We start from the raw sequence: 16,317 nt of genomic DNA, 5'->3' as shown, positions 1-16,317 counted from the left end.
ATGTTTCTTATTGTAATTTGAACCATGCTGGAATAAGTTATAAGAACTCAGAGTACTATGTACAGCATTGGGCCGAGGAGGCTCTCCAATTAGTAACATAAAGAAGGTTTAGGAATAGGGCTTAGGGCATCTATATTGGCTTCATAGACATGCTTTATGCTTTGCTTTATACTTTGAGCTATATTCTTGAAGAACTGTTGCCCAATTATCTTTGTGCAGCTAAGTGATTGCTGTTAGTACACAGTACCCCGATGACCTAAGGTAGAGTTCACATGTTATAAAGTGCAGTTTGCAAAATGTGGGAGTGCAAGGATCCATATTTTGGGAGGTAACAGATGTAGTATATCCCTAGTCTTCTTCCAACACCTCTTGACATTCCCCTGTTCCATGGGAAAACTTTAATGTGGCAAAATCAAGTTAGAATGAATATTAAGAGAGTTTTTCTAAGGGAAAAGCATAAAGCCTCTGAAAAGAGCGGCATGTGAAAGAAAAGAGGAAGATGTTTGCTCTGGCAAAGTTCTCAAGATGAGAGGTTTTCAGCTATACCATTGTCAATCTCAAGATGTATTTTGAGCATCAGCTGAGGAACACTCTCCTTCCCTTCCAGCCAGTTTCCTGAGTCATTGCTCATTTGTAACAGCTGAGAAAATGTTGATGGAGTGCCCTTCTAAAAAACCTCTAAAGCTTCCTTTCCATGGCTTTCATATCAACCTGCCATATTCTGGAAATGGTTCTTTCCAAAAGCCTCATGTCACTTTATGAAAACACTTGCTATAATGCCTTCTAAGCCTAGCAGTGTCAATGCTAATTAGTACTTTGGTTTGAATCCGCTGGAGTGCTGCGTACTAAAGACAGCAAATGTATGTGAGCAGGGTCTGTAATTATAATCGATAGCATTGTTTATTGTTAAAAAAGTAATTCTGTTTGAGGAAATCAAGTGAAAAAAATTTTAAAGAAAAATAATCCAGCTAATTTCTTGGTAAGATGTATGTCAAGTGGAATAAAAGGAGCAATCATAACTTCTTGGGAGTAAGGTGGTGCTGCTTATCCATTAAATGAAATCTGACAAAATTAAAACTGCATTCCTTGAAATGTGATTAGTAAACTACACACAGGTACTTCCTCATTAAGTTATAACTTAACCTATGGAATTCTGCTAAAATATAATTTTCTCATTTGGAAGTCAATTTGTTTTAAATACTGTAATTATATCCCCCATCTTTATTTTAAATCGTTTTACAAACTGGATTCTTTCCCTTTAAATGGAGGAGTATTTGACCCTTGGTAAGGACTCTAGCCTGTTTGTTAGCCCTTCCCCCACCGGCAGAATGACTCTTTGCCTTTGGCTCCAGTTGCTTCCCTTTTGCTCATTTTCTCACTGCCTTCAGAAGGGCGAATCTTGAATATAGCTTGTGCTTGTCTCCTAATTTAATCATAAAATACTGCCATTAGTTTATGTAATGATTCTTAGAGACCCTCATATTATTGATGCTTTTGCTAGTTTATGTAAAACTAAACCTTATTGGATTGCAGACCCCACTCTGCTCTTAGCTGTGGGACCCACAGCTCAGGATTACCTAATATCCATTTTCTCTTTCTCTCATCACTGAAACCTGTCATTATTCAGGCCAGTGATATATAATAATTGAAAAATTTGCATTTTCCAACAACTTCAGCAGCTAGGGTGGTAATGTGACACATGAGGAACCACATGTTAGCAGAAGTCTGGGAGGAAAATGTGGTTTCTGATATAGAGGCTCCGTTCTTTTTGCTGTTGGGACCACACATGCAATGGCTGGAGCTGCAGAGGCCTCTTGATCTATGAGGAAATGACCATGGGAACTATAGGGTCCCAGCCTTATTGTCCTTGAGTCCCTCTATCGAAGCCAGAAATGCCTACTTTTAGGCTTCCTGCTGCATGAGGAGAGGGGGGAAGCAAAAGCAAACAAGTAAAAAATCCTTAATTTATCTAAGCTAATGTTTGGTTTGATTTTCTATTACTCAAGGCCAAATGTAACCCCTGCCTGATAGAATCATCTTGGGCAAGGTTTTTTAACCTGTCCAATATTCGTTTACCTTGTAAAAAGGAGAAAATCACAGGACTTACTTCACAGGCTGTTGTGACAACTAAGGGAGACAGTTCATATTATATGTTTAGATTGGTGACAGACACAACACACACTTAGTAAATGGTAGCAATCTAAAAACTTATTATTTATTAAAGAAACACAGACATAGGTTTTCAAAAAGATTGTTCAGAGGGGCTGTCAACAAAAAGCAATGATCACTTGTGATACTCTTACCCTAGCTCTGCTTCTTGACAACTATTTTCAGCATTTCTATTCTTAAATTCCTGGGGGTTAATCCATATTTCTAAATAATCTATTTTTACGGCTTTCTCTTGATTGACCAATTTTAGAATTTAACTATCAATATCCAGCTCTGATCTCCTATCCCATCTCTCATCTGCCCTTTCTCCTTCCTCCTGATAGAATTCTGTGAACCACTGCTCTTTCTTCCCCGACACCTCTACAATCTCAAGCAACATAAATTAAGCCATTTCTTAATTCACCAATTAAAGACAGTATCACTTCTCTGAGAAGAAGACATTTACCTGCCAATCCTTTTATCTCCAACTCCTGTTAGCTTAAATTTATTTTTAAAATGATCAAAGTTGAAATGTTTTTTATCTTGTCCAGTATCCATAATTAACTTCAATTATGTGCATATAAATTGATTCTAAAAGTTTAAAACTGATAAAATAAAAAATTTATTTTTACATGGTTACAAAAATGCAAATACAACTTTCTGCAGGGTCACATATTAGACTCTGATTATCTTACTTGTTACAGTTCCAACACCACAAACCATGTGACTTTCAAAAGGGAACATTCCTAATACCAACATAACATACATCCTTTTTGGGCTGCTCCTTTAGTTGTTGAAAATCTGTATGCTTTTAGCTGGCTTATATTTAGATAATACTTTCCTTGGGGCAGCCTGGGTGGCTCAGCGGTTTAGTGCCGCCTTCAGCCCAGGGCGTGATCCTGGGGTCCTGGGATCGAGTCCCAAATCGGGCTCCCTGCATGGAGCCTGCTTCTCCCTCTGCCTGTGTCCCTGCCTCTCTCTCTCCCTCTCTGGTCTCTCATGAATAAATAAATAAAATCTTTAAAAAAACATACTTTTCTTATACATTTATCTCTTCTTTTACTTTAGTTTTCTTTTGAAGAGAAGAAATTTATTTATTTATCTTTAATTTTTTTTATTTATTTATGATAGTCACAGAGAGATAGAGAGAGAGGCAGAGACATAGGCAGAGGGAGAAGCAGGCTCCATGCACCGGGAGCCCGACGTGGGATTCGATCCCGGGTCTCCAGGATCGCGCCCTGGGCCAAAGGCAGGCGCCAAACCACTGCGCCACCCAGGGATCCCTGAAGAGAAGAAATTTAAAGCCTTTTACACTAATATCTTTCAGCTTTTTACTCATATTGCTTGAAACTCATTCATTCCAATACCTTCTATTTAAACTTTAAGACAATGTCTTTAGCTCTTATATATACTTTTTGTCTGATGTCTTTCATATTTTCCTGTCTTCTGTTTTCTCCTACACTCTTTAGGTTGATTTTGTCTGTGTCTCTTACCTTTTGTCTCTCTCTCTCTCTCTCTCTCTCTCTCTCTCTCTCTCATTTTTAGCAATCTCTATACCCAACATGGGGCTCAAACTCATGACCTAGAGGTGAAGAGTCCCATGCTTCTCCCACTGAGCCAGCCAGGCGCTCCTTATCTTTTCTTTCTTATTTTCATCTTTTTGTGTTTCACATTTCCTTGTTTTCTGCCTTCACTGTGGTTTGTTTCTGCTTGGTTCCCCATTCTGGGAGATTTCCTTCATCTCTTCTTCTTTTTTTTTATTAAAGATTTTATTTATTTATTCATGAGAGACACAGAGAGAGGAAGAGGCATAGACACAGGCAGAGGGAGAAGCAGGCTCCATGCAGGGAACCTGATGTGGGACTTGATCCCGGGTCTCCAGGATCACACCCTGGGCTGAAGGTGGCATTAAACCACTGAGCCACCCAGGCTGCCCCCTTCATCTCTTCTTACTATTATGTAGAATTTGGCTTTTGTTCCATTATCTTATTTTTTATTTCCAAAAAAACCCACTTTATTTTTGCTGCCTATTTTTCAGAGCATCTTGTTCTTATCTTATGAATATAATATATTTAAAATTCTCTCTGAAGATAGTTCCTGTTTTAATTTTTTGTTTATTTGTTTCTTGATTATCCCTGTATCTTCTATCATCATTTCTTATTTTGTCTGTCTTGGCCTCCCTCATCAATCAAGAGTGTAAGCTTTCTCAATAGCCTATGGACATTTTGATGCTAGTTCACATTTTTGAATGTGGACATTAGAAGGGCCAACTGGGAGCTCTGAGTATGTGAGTGGGATTTACCCGCTTGCAGACCTCTCCTGTGGGTAGGCATGTGGGTGCCAGCCACTATGGTGTGGTACTCAAAAATTCTAGAATGAGAATAGCTTTACTCTGGATACTTGACTCCAATGCTGGCTACCACGATTTTTTCTAATAATTTGTTAACTTCCACAAAAAACAAACAAATAGAAAAACCAAACAAGTCCTCAGCTTTTTGGTCTGCAAAGAAATTGGTTATCAATAATTCTTAATGCAGAGCAAGTGGAGGAGGTGGAGGGGCTGATAGTTTTGTCCATAACCTTTAATTCTTTGCCCTTCTTTTATTCCCAAGTCTTGCTTCCTATTCCTCTGGGCTGGTAGTTCTCAAGTCAGCGTCTTCTCTCCACTGACACTCAGTGGGTCAGTGACCTTGTTGGCTACAGTTCTCTATGGAACCTAGACTCTGTTCCATCACACACTTTCCTCTTCATTTTCTTCTGCAAACTTATTGAAATATGTCATCTCGTAGTGCCCTATCTCATTCTTTACATCACTGTATATTTATGTTATTTTACCATCATTTTCATAGTATCTCAAGACAAATAGCAGGTCACACCTGTACTTATTCTGCTGCTTTGGACTGATACTATTATGAATCTTATGTTTAAAACCAAGTTTCTGATTTTTCCTCCTAATTGGCTCTCCATCTCAAGAAGTTCAATTCCATCAAAACTGACATCATCCTTAGCTTCCTTTTTCTCTCATGCCATGTGTCCAATCCATCAGTATAGTTTCTTTTTTCTTTTCTTTTTCCTTTTCTCTTTTCTTTTTTCTTTCTTCTTTCTTTCTTTTTTCTCTTTCTTTCTTTCTTTCTTTCTTTCTTTCTTTCTCTCTCTCTCTCTCTCTCTCTCTCTCTCTTCTTTCTTTCTTTTTTTTTCTTTGGCTTTAAACTCAAAGTATATTCAGAACCCAGCCATTTCTCACTATCTCTACTCCCAACACTCTGCTCTCGTGGTTTCTGCTCTTGCATCCCTACTATGGCTTTTCAATGGAGCAGCCAGGGCAATCTTGCTAAAATATATTGCACCAAATTAATCCCTTGCTTAAAGTGATGTAAGTTACTCATGTCACGGGAAATGAAGCCAAATTCTTACAGTGGCCACCCACCACTGTCCAAGTCACCTGTCACTCCTCCCCCAACTTCTCCACTGCTCTCCTTCTTCCTTATCCCATGCTGGGTACACACCTGTCTCAGGCTCTGCTCTCTTCCATGAGAACCATTTGACTCACTCCATCATCTTCAAGGTTTTCTTCAAAAGTCATCACTTCAGTGTAATCTTATCTGACCAATTTATTTAAAACTGAAGTATGCCTCCCCCTCTCCAACACTTCCTATTCCCCTTCCTTACTTTATTTCTCTCTAGCACCTGGCACCGCCTTATTTGTCATGTTGATTGTCAACCTACCCCCACCATTATGTAAGCTTCATGAAGACAATGATTCTCATCATTTTTGTCTATTTAGCTTATCCCTGGTGCTCAAAATTATGCCTGGTATATAGCAGGCAACTGAGTATTAGTTGAATAAATGAATGAATGAATGAATGAATGGCTATCATTATATAGCCATTAGGGAAATTATTGACAAAATATTTAATTCTTTTTTTATTCTCAGGGGCAGCTTGTTCATTGGGAGTATCTGATGCATTAGGAACCGAAAAATGATAACTGATATTAAAGCAGTAGATGGCACAGATCAACTTGCCACTCTCATATGATGCCACATATTTTTCTCCAGTAATTAAACAAGGAAGCCAAATTTTTTAGAGCTCTTCTTCTTTCCAAAAACATTATGGTTTTTTTTTTTTTTTTTGGTTGTTGTTGTTGTTTGTTTGTTTTAATCTGCATTCCTGCTTCATGGCAATTGACACAGGTAGACAAGTGGGGCTTACTCAGTTGTGAGTCTCAGAAGACAGGGAGGTGTAGGAACAAGGGGGCAACAGTTTATTTCTGTGTTATGGGCTGTTTGGAAGGAAAGAGGAGGCACTGCTGGGTAACCAGTTTTCTGACTTTCCTTTCTGGGGAAAAGTGAGTTTGTACTAACAGCAGCCCATACCCTGAGAGCACGAGCATTTCTGTTTCCTAGGATATATTTTCCCTGCAGTTTGGCATTCATTCTTCTGTGTGGCTCCCTTCAACACTCAAAAGAAGCTCTTGCTTAAGGATTGCAGGAAAGACACCCAGCAGTCTGAAGGTGAGGCACTTTCCTCTACAATCACCAGAAGAGCAACTACTGCTTCTTATTGGCTGTAAGGAAGAGATTAATGTCCAAGTTGCCTTTTCCCTTTTCTTTTTATTATGAATGCCCCTCTTTTGATTTTTTAACTTTTAAACCTTCATGTGGACATTCCATATGGGTGACATTTTCACAATGTAAAAGTTGAAGATGTGCATCTTTCATCTGCTCCACACTAATCCAAAATACAAATGTAGAATGTGGAATGAATCTCATTTGCCAACAGAGGACATCCACGATTACAAAACTCCAAGACCAATAGTGTAGTGCATTGACTTGGTAAGATCTTGGCCCTTATTTACAATCAGGTGGGGAATATCTGAAGATGACATAGGCACATTTTGCTAGTATGAGGAGGTCAGGAATAGCAATGAATGAAGATCTCATAAAACACAATAATTCATTTATAAATGGCAATCTTTTTGGCATATATATATTCTACCCCCAAGGAGGTCCTGCACAGTTTTCCATTATATTCTAAAGTATACTGCTAAAAACAATATATGATACGTCATTCTATTATTCTTAATAATTTTTGTTTAAATAAAATAAAATCTACACCCATTGCTCACTCACCAGAAATTGGTCCTAAATTCAAAAAGTTAAAGGGATAAATATAAATAAATATTTTGTACAGAATATATTAGTGTTTGAAAAATCTTATTTCAATGTATATGCCATATATATAAATATACTATTAATTTGGAGGAATGTCTAAGAGAATTCCAAGTTTTTGATGAATCAAGTTCTACGTCAAGAACAGCTAGTGGTAGCTGTGGCAGGTCCCTTCACTGCTTCCTTTCTCTTCTCTTTTCCAATTTAATTTTGTAGACAATATTTTCTTTCTTCTTAAAAAAAAAAAAGGCCCCTTCTCTGTAGCATCTTTTCTCATTCCCTTCACCTAAAAAGCTTCAACTATTTGGCTACTCCAAGCCATTTTGGAACTATTTTAACTGGTGGGTGGGGGAGTGTGATAGGGACGATAACTATGAGTAGGAACAAGGTCGAGTTTGAGACAGATAAACAGGATGGAAGTCATTGTAGTTAGTGTCATCCCTTTCTCCTACTGAAAACCTTGGCAAACCTTTCTTCCATCCTGGGAAGAAAGGGCCTGGAGTAGCAGCTAAGAGGCCTCAATTTCTTCAACTCTATAAAATAAGAAAATCAGAGAACATGTGCTCCAAATCCCCATGGCTTAAAATTTTTCATGATCTATCAGTTATTTTTAAGGCTCCAAATCCCCTTTTCCCCTTTCTCTCTCCCTCTTTCTTTTCTTTTTTCCCCAAACACACATGTATTGAGCACCTATTATACACTAAGCTAGATCCTAAGAACATAGAAATGACTAAGCTATTGTTTCTGACTTTAAGTAGCTCACAAATCCAAGATAGGGTGTCAGATACACTGACAGAGAGTTACAGTGTGATAAATGATGCAGAAAATATACATGGGGTTCAACAAACAGCAGAGAAGTAAACTCCATTATTTGTGGAAATCATGAGATGGAGGAGTTGTATTTAAGCTGAGTCCCCTAAGGAAAGCTTGGAAGTTCTCCTGGTAGACAAAATGGAGAAGATAAGTCTAACAAGGCACACAATTCTGAAGGCACCAAAATTAAAATTATAAAGGCAGAAAGAATCACAGGTAGTTAGGAGTTACTGGAGCGGAATGGTACAAGGGCCTAGGTGGTGAGTTATCAGCAACTGAGAGCAATCAATCCTCAGTGTCCACTGAGGTGCTCACTGCATCCTAGGCCTTCAATAAATATTTGCTCACTAAATGAATGAATTCAATAGACAGGGAACTTTATTTTGTAGGTAATAAGTAATAAAAAGGATTTCAAGCATCATCAGGTTTGAAGGTTTTTTTTTTTTTAAATCATTCTCATGCAGATGGGCACATATAGTTGAGAGCAAAGGGAGCATTCAAAGAAAGTAGGTAGAAGGTTCCCAGAGGTGAGACCTGTCAAAAATTTGAACAACATAGCAAGGAGATGAGGGATTAGGAAAGAGATGTGAGAGCTAGTTAGGAAATTCAGAGAGCTCGCAAGTTATTTGGATGATGGGCAAGCATCTAGTGTGGTGGATGAAGGTAGGGAAAATTTCCAGGGAATCCAAGTTTATACCCTCAAATGAGTGAACTATATTTTCTATGATGTTTATAGCTGCAGAGATGGGAAAGGTTCCCTGAAACATTTAAAATAACAGCCATTCAGTTTATAGAGCATATCTTTGAAAGACTCATTATTCTGTGACATCAAAATGTAATAAATTAACATATAGATATCCATTATAAAACATTATTTTGTGTGTGTGAAATTACTGTTTAAAATACCAATTGGCTCAAACTGTTTGTTAAAATGCCATTATCTAACAAAGCTGAACATATGAAAGCCTATGATCAGCAACACGTATCTCACAGAAAGCATATGTTTATAGCAACATTACTTGTAATAGCCTGAAACTGGAAACTGCCTGAATGTTCATGAACCATAGAATAGATAAATCAATTATGGTATACCTTTTAGCAAAGAAATGAACCAAACTATAACCACATGTAAAAAATATAGAAGGATTTCATATGTATAAAGTAATAAAAATAAAAGTAATCTATAAAGTTGGAGGTCAAAATAGGGATATGTTAGTAGGTTAGACACTGGAGACTTGGTGATGCTCTATTTCTTGATCTGAGTGCTATTTACATGGGTGTGTTTTTTCCAAAATCTATCAAATTATATAGTCATAATTGGTGCTTTTCAATCAAAAATTGAAAGGTAATTTGGTTCCTCGTAAATAGCATGTTTTTCCTATTTATAAAATGCTTCAGAGAATTTAGTGTATAAAGAATTAAACATTGAAAGCAATGGCATCCGAACAAAAAATTTCCCCTGCACAACTCTGCCATTAGGCATCTCATTCTTAACCCACTGGATGGATCCTTGCTGTTTCAACCCACTGCATCTTAATACACCGGAGCAACACCTAGAAATTTGAAATTTACCAAACAAGGCAGTGGTTCAACAGTATGTCTATCCAGGGCGCCAATCAGAGTGTCAAACATTTAGAACTGACTATCACAGCCTGAATCTCCAATCCTTTTTCTTAGGGTGATAAGTTATGTCACTAATATATTGCATTGAACAAAGATTGGAGATAGGAGTTGGGGAGGTGAGGGAGGGGATGACTTCTAGGAACCCAGTCATGGAAAGGGACTAGAACTCAGAGGGAAGACATGTTGTCTTTGCACACTGGGATTCCCCTTTGCTAATCATGAGACAGATTTGCGTTCTTGCTGAGCTTCTCTCACTCAGGGAAGGGTGATCTCCTAACAGTTATCACTGAATACCTGAGACCTGAAGGTAAACACCGGTATATGGCAATCCTGTGAACCTCAGCCTCTAGATCAGAGCAATCTGTCTTACAACGTACACAATGCTGTTTAGACTCTATGACCACCGGGGGTAGTACATACGAGAAGTCTCTTTCTATGTAGCCTCTCCCCTCAAACGAGGGGCTAGAACTGAGCAAGTGGAAGACAATTATTTTATCTTCAAGCCCCTTGACCAGTGGAAGAATTTACATTTTGTTAATATGCATATAGCAACATTATTTTGGGGGCTGATGTGAATGATCCGACTTTTTGCAGTCTACTTTAATCTTACCAGTCAGATCTTGAAAGAAATGTACCAACTGGCACTGAAAAAGGCTTGAGGGTTCAGATTGTCTTTACACTCAGCCACTGACTTCCGTGTCCTTCGTCACTGAGAAAGTAAAGGCAATCAGAAAATGTCTTCAACTTTCTCCACATGGACCCCTTATTAGCATCTATAACAACATGCTCCACTTTTCCTTTTCTTATTGAGGAAATGTCCTTTCTCCTGTCTGAGCTTAAATACTTAATCTCTGAACAGGGTCAACACACTTTTTTTTTTTAAATTTTTTTTTTTTATTATTTATTTATGAGAGAGAGAGAGAGAGAGAGAGAGAGAGAGAGAGAGAGGCAGAGACACAGGCAGAGGGAGAAGCAGGCTCCATGCGCCGGGAGCCTGATGTGGGATTCGATCCCAGGTCTCCAGGATCATGCCCTGGGCCAAAGGCAGGCGCCAAACCGCTGCGCCACCCAGGGATCCCCAACACACTTTTTAAATAAAGGATCAGATAGTAAATCTTTTAGGCTTTGTGGTCCATATGGTCCACACCACAGCTACTCATCTCTGTCTAGCCAAAACAGCCATAGGCAATATGTGAGCAAATGGACATTGCTGTGTTCCAATAAAAGTTTAAGAAGAGGTGGTGGGCCAGAAGTGGCCCCCAGGCTGTAGTTTACTGAGCTCTGCACTAGATCCTACTGCTTCTACTCAAGAATTTGCTCTTACAAGTCTTCTCTCCTACCTTGGCACTTTGTTTTCCCTCTATGGGACCATTCCTATTAGCATACATGTATATTGTTGCTTCTCACACCTTTTTTTTTTTTTTTATAATTTTTTTCTTTTTTCAAGATTTTTATTTATTTATCCATGAGAGACACAGAGAGATGCAGAGAGAGAGGCAGAGACACAGGCAGAGGGAGAAGCAGGCTCCATGCAGGGAGCCCGACATGGGATTCAATCCCAGGTCTCCAGGATCACACCCTGGGCTGAAGGCGGCACTAAACCACTGAGCTACATGGGCTGCCCTGCTTCTCACATCTTAAAAACCATTTCTGAACCTTGCTTCCCATTTCTCTGCTGCCTTTAACATCAAAACCTCTAAGAAGAGCAATCATTTTTGAATTTTTTTTTCTCTCTCGCCAATATTCCCCAGAGCCCATTCCAATAGGCCTTTGACTCCATCATTCCACTGAAGTTACTCTAATAAAAGTCACTAATGATCTCTATGTCATTAAATGCAATGGTTCATTCTTGGTCTTCATCTTGGGCAGCATCGGACCCTATTTGTTGGCGACTTTACTCATCTTGAAATATTTTCTTCACCTGGCTTCCAATTATACACACTATCTCATTGCCTCCTCACTGGCCTCCTTTTCTGGTTCTTTCATATCTCAGTCTCTTCATGTTAGAGTACTGATGACTCAGGCTTTGGACATCTTCTCTATCCTCAGTCACTTCCTGGCTGATCTCATCCAGTCTCATTAGATAGTATCTATATAATAAATAAATAAATAAATAAATAAATAAATAAATAAATATTATCTATAACCTGATGAATTCTAAATTAATATATTATATTTGGCACCAACCCCAGCCTCATATATCCAACTCAACGTATCCACTTGGGCGTCTAATAATGACCTCAATCTGAACATGATAAAAACTGGACTCTTACTATATACCCCCAGATGTGCTCTATTTCAGAGGGCTAATGTGAAATCCTCTATTTCTCTGGCACATTAAAGGGATTGCCCCTCCAGGGAGCAGGGAAAGCTGATCCTTAGGGTATAGAGTAGTTGGAAAGTCAAGCTCCTTAACAAAAAGTATCACTGTTGTATAATTGCAAGCAATACTATGTTTGTAGTCCAATTACAGAGAGAAAAATTGAAAGTGTTCTCCTCCATCAATCTTTTAAAGAAGTCACTTGTCTTGAGGAATAAATAAAAAGTTCAAATTTAAGTGATTTATGTTTATTAAGAAATAAAGCATATAAATCTAGAATAATATATTTGGGTAAGTTCAAGTCGTAGTTCTAATTTTTTAAATTGATCCAAGAGATTTCTCAGAAATCTATGATATTGCTATAACTGAGCAACTTCCTTCAGATTTTTTGCCCTCCCTGCACACCCCATAAAGAAGTAACCCTCTTTTCCCACCCCCATACCCTTTCTTCCTGCTTTGCTCTTCCACACAGATCTCCATCTGACCTACAATATGTTTCCTTTATCATTATGATTTATCTGTTTATTTCTCCCAGAACACTGGCTCTCAGCATTCTAGAATGCTGTATCCTTAACATTGGAATTGTGGTTGGCGTAGAGAAGGAAACTGACAAATATGTGTTGAACGAATGAACAAGCCAGAATTCCTTTGTAAATAATTTCTTCTGGAGACATTTGAGTTTCAAAGCAGCTCAGGTTTCTGTCAAGCGCTCTACATAATGAGACAGGCTGACTCCTTTGGCATTGGCACTACACAAAGCACCATGTACACTGGCTCCAGAGATTAAATAAAAGGTGTGATGTTATGAGACAATACTAACAATTAGAAGGAGGAAAAGTACGTTTTGAAAGTAAAATGGTCTTTGCAAATCTTAACCTGCTGACAGAGCAATTTCAGTGAGGGGAAAAAAAATACCTTACCGGGAAGGCAGGGAAGGCAAAACATATTCCGTAACTTCATTAATTATACCAGGAACATCAAGTTGATGCTGGAAAAATGTCTACAGATGCAGTCTCACGGAGAATATTACAGAACTCAGAAATAAAAATTCCTAAAGAAAACTAATGGGTAGGAGTGTACAGAGAGAAGGAAATTGAATATATTTTAAACATAACTGCACAAAGGTTTAATGCAGTATAAGATATGTAGATTGGCTTGTAATATATAATCTATATTCATTCGTAGTAAAAACCTCCTTAAAACTCACTGTCACTTATTGGATGTTTCTGATAGTTAATGAATCTCCTGAATTGGTTACTTTTTAAGCTGAATATGGTTGCATTTGGGGAAGATATCTTAAAATATTTTGTAAATCACTAATATGTATTTACATATATTCATTCATCCATTCAACCATCCAGTCATATACTGAGAAATGAACTATATACAACTCACAGATTACCAATAGTATACCAGAATAAAAACTCTTGCTAGGCAAGTATAATGCTATCACACTGAATGTTTCATAAAACTGAAGTCTCTCCAAACATCAAAGTAAGTTATACTGCAGAAGCAAATGGGTGACTTGGTTCTTAGAAGGAAAATAGACTAGGTCTGTAACACAGTCTTGGAGAGTAGTTTCCAAAGACTTCAGACTGTGAAAACTGGTTCGCATTTCATTCATTCCTTTATAAGAAATAGAGTTGATGTTATGTAAATGTTGGAAATAAGCCTCTACCATGATCACTAAAGAATTAGAGTTCAGATCATTACTTTTGGTGTAGGTCAGAGAACTGTCAGACCACTGAGGGTTAAAAATTTATAAATCAGGGATCCCTGGGTGGCTCAGCAGTTAAGCATCTGCCTTTGGCCCAGGGCGTGATCTTGGAGTCCCGGGATCAAGTCCCACTTCGGGCTCCCTGCATGGAGCCTGCTTCTCCCTCTGCCTGTGTCTCTGCCTCTCTCTCTCTCTTTGTATCTCTCATGAATAAATAAATAAAATATTTAAAAAATATTTATAAATCATAATGATAACTGGCTTGACATGACCCCATAGTTATCCTCCATATGAGAAGTTCTATAAGGGCAAAGATATAACATACAAACTTAAAATAATTCTTTGATTCATTTTCTTAACTCTTGAAAGAAAGGTATGAAGGATAAAGATCATCATTAGTATCCTATGAACTATAAACATGAACAAAGAAAGCTCTTCTTTCAATATGTTCATTTTAGTACTCTTTTCGTGGCAATTGGACTGGTCCAGAGAAAGCATCAAAGTTGAGCCCAGGGTTCCCAGAAATTGATAGCTTCTCATTTGATAGATCTTGCCTGTATTCTAGTTATTTCTGTATGTATCCTAAAGGCCTGCCATATTAGTAAATTCGCAAGTCATTAATGGAGAGGCCCTGTCTAATTTACCATCCTAGTCTATAACTGAATAGATGTTATTTATTATTATTATTTGAAATTTTTATCTTAAAAGTGTTTAATACCTTCTCATATTCATTAAGCAGCTACCATGTGTATGGTGGTGGGTTAGGTACTGCACACAGTAAAAGAAGTTAAAAATGTGCTAAGGATGTCTGCTCAAGGAGAGGATTGAATGGAGATTGGGTCAGAAGTTTTATGGAATGAGGCTAAGACACAACGTGTGGGGACAAGATGTTTAGGGAACTAAAAATTGGTTTCACTTATATTTTCTCCTGCAAATAAATTATATCAGATGTCTTATTCTTGATGAAAAATCTCCATAATTCTTAGTAAATATCATTATTTGGAGGCATTTGAATTACACTTCTACCTGAGCAGCTTAATTATTTTTAGATGTAATTTTAAGACATGTTAAATATGACAAAAACCCAGTCTTTTGCAGGCATCAGTACAATATAATAAGGATTCAGAATGAGGTGACAAATGTCAGAAGTTTCCATCCACTGTACCTTGGCCACTTCTTCTTGGAAAGCCACGAGATTCAAATGGGAGATGTTAACTAAGTCAGGCCCATACACCACCGTTATCATGCGATGCTCCAGGCGTCCGATGTTCCCCACATCCAAAAGTTCACGTAATTTGGGGTCCTAGATAATAAATGTTGAAAAAGTTAGTCTATAACTAGAGATTCCAACATGGTAGCATAGTTTCAAAAGTATTAGACCCAAAATGCCTGCAAAACAAAATTGCTTTTTATTCTTACTAAAAAATAGTATGATTGAAATCCCAAACCCCATCATGGCCCAGACAGGTAGAGTAACCTGATGAAAGGTTGTAGAGAGACAATTTCTTCTGAGAAATCTCTTACAACTTATGGTCCTCATGGGATTATATAACATGAAATGAGCAAGACAGAGAAAGACAAATATTGTATAATATAACTTACATGAAAGAATTTTTTAAAAAGCTGAACTCAGAGAAAAAAGAGTAGAGTGGTTCATTCCAGGGGCAGTGGTGTGGGGAAAATGAGATTTTATTCAAAGAGTACAAACTTCCAGATACAAGATGAATAAATTTTAAGGACTGAATGTATAGCACGGCAATTAATATTACAGTTAATATTGTATTATGTACTAGAAAGATGCTAATAGAGTAGATCTTAAATGTTCTTACCACAAAAAAGAAATGGTAATTATGTGATGTGATGGAGGTGTTGGCTAATGTTGTGGTGGCAATCAGCATTTTATTGCAGTATATGCGTGCATCAAATCATCATGTACGTTTTATAGTTACACAATGTTATATGGTAATTAACCTCAATAAACTTGGAAAAAAATAAGACTTATGGTCCTCAGTCAACAGCTCTTTCTGTCATACATCTTTTAGTAGCATATTTTTATGTGCCATAATTCTCCCTTTATTTCCTCCAATCATCCCATGAATCGCATATTGAAATACAAAATGTCTCCTCAATTCATGACACATTAAGAAGAAGAAGGTGATTCGTGTAGAATCAAAACATGGTACTGCTATCTAGGCGTGAGGCGGAAACATGGCTGGAAGTCACAGAGTGGACCTTCTCCAACACCGAGTTTCATTGTAAAGAGAGGCTGTTAGACTGGGCCAAATGGCGGCGCCTGCCATGAATATGTTCATTTTAATTCCACTGTCAGAATGTACTGGGATTTGGACATAGAGAACTTCTGTGATCTTTTCAGAGCAAGTTCCATTCTTTGAGATATCATAAGTAAGGATTCCTTAGAGATCTAGTCCTGCTGGGAAATGGAGGTTTCTGAACCTCCCAAATTGAACTAAGACCTTAAATAGGACTCATTCACCTTGGCTGAATTCCTTTTCCTCTCATTGGAAA

At 37.8% G+C, this 16,317-nt stretch overlaps 1 protein-coding gene across 2 annotated transcripts in view; it reads right to left on the bottom strand.

Moving 5' to 3' along the window:
- The window catches only part of PLCB1 (phospholipase C beta 1), a 669,180-nt gene that overhangs the window by 228,339 nt on the left and 424,524 nt on the right, over nucleotides 1–16,317 (bottom strand). For both annotated transcript variants that reach the window (XM_026012292.2, XM_026012291.2), the window contains exon 4: nucleotides 14,957–15,094. In XM_026012292.2, the coding sequence (XP_025868077.1) occupies nucleotides 14,957–15,094 (138 nt within the window). The remainder of the gene's footprint in view (nucleotides 1–14,956; nucleotides 15,095–16,317) is intronic.

This window comes from Vulpes vulpes, chromosome 14 (genome assembly GCF_048418805.1).
Source record: "Vulpes vulpes isolate BD-2025 chromosome 14, VulVul3, whole genome shotgun sequence".
Lineage (NCBI taxonomy): Eukaryota > Metazoa > Chordata > Mammalia > Carnivora > Canidae > Vulpes > Vulpes vulpes.
This window is presented reverse-complemented; position numbering and strand designations above follow the sequence as displayed.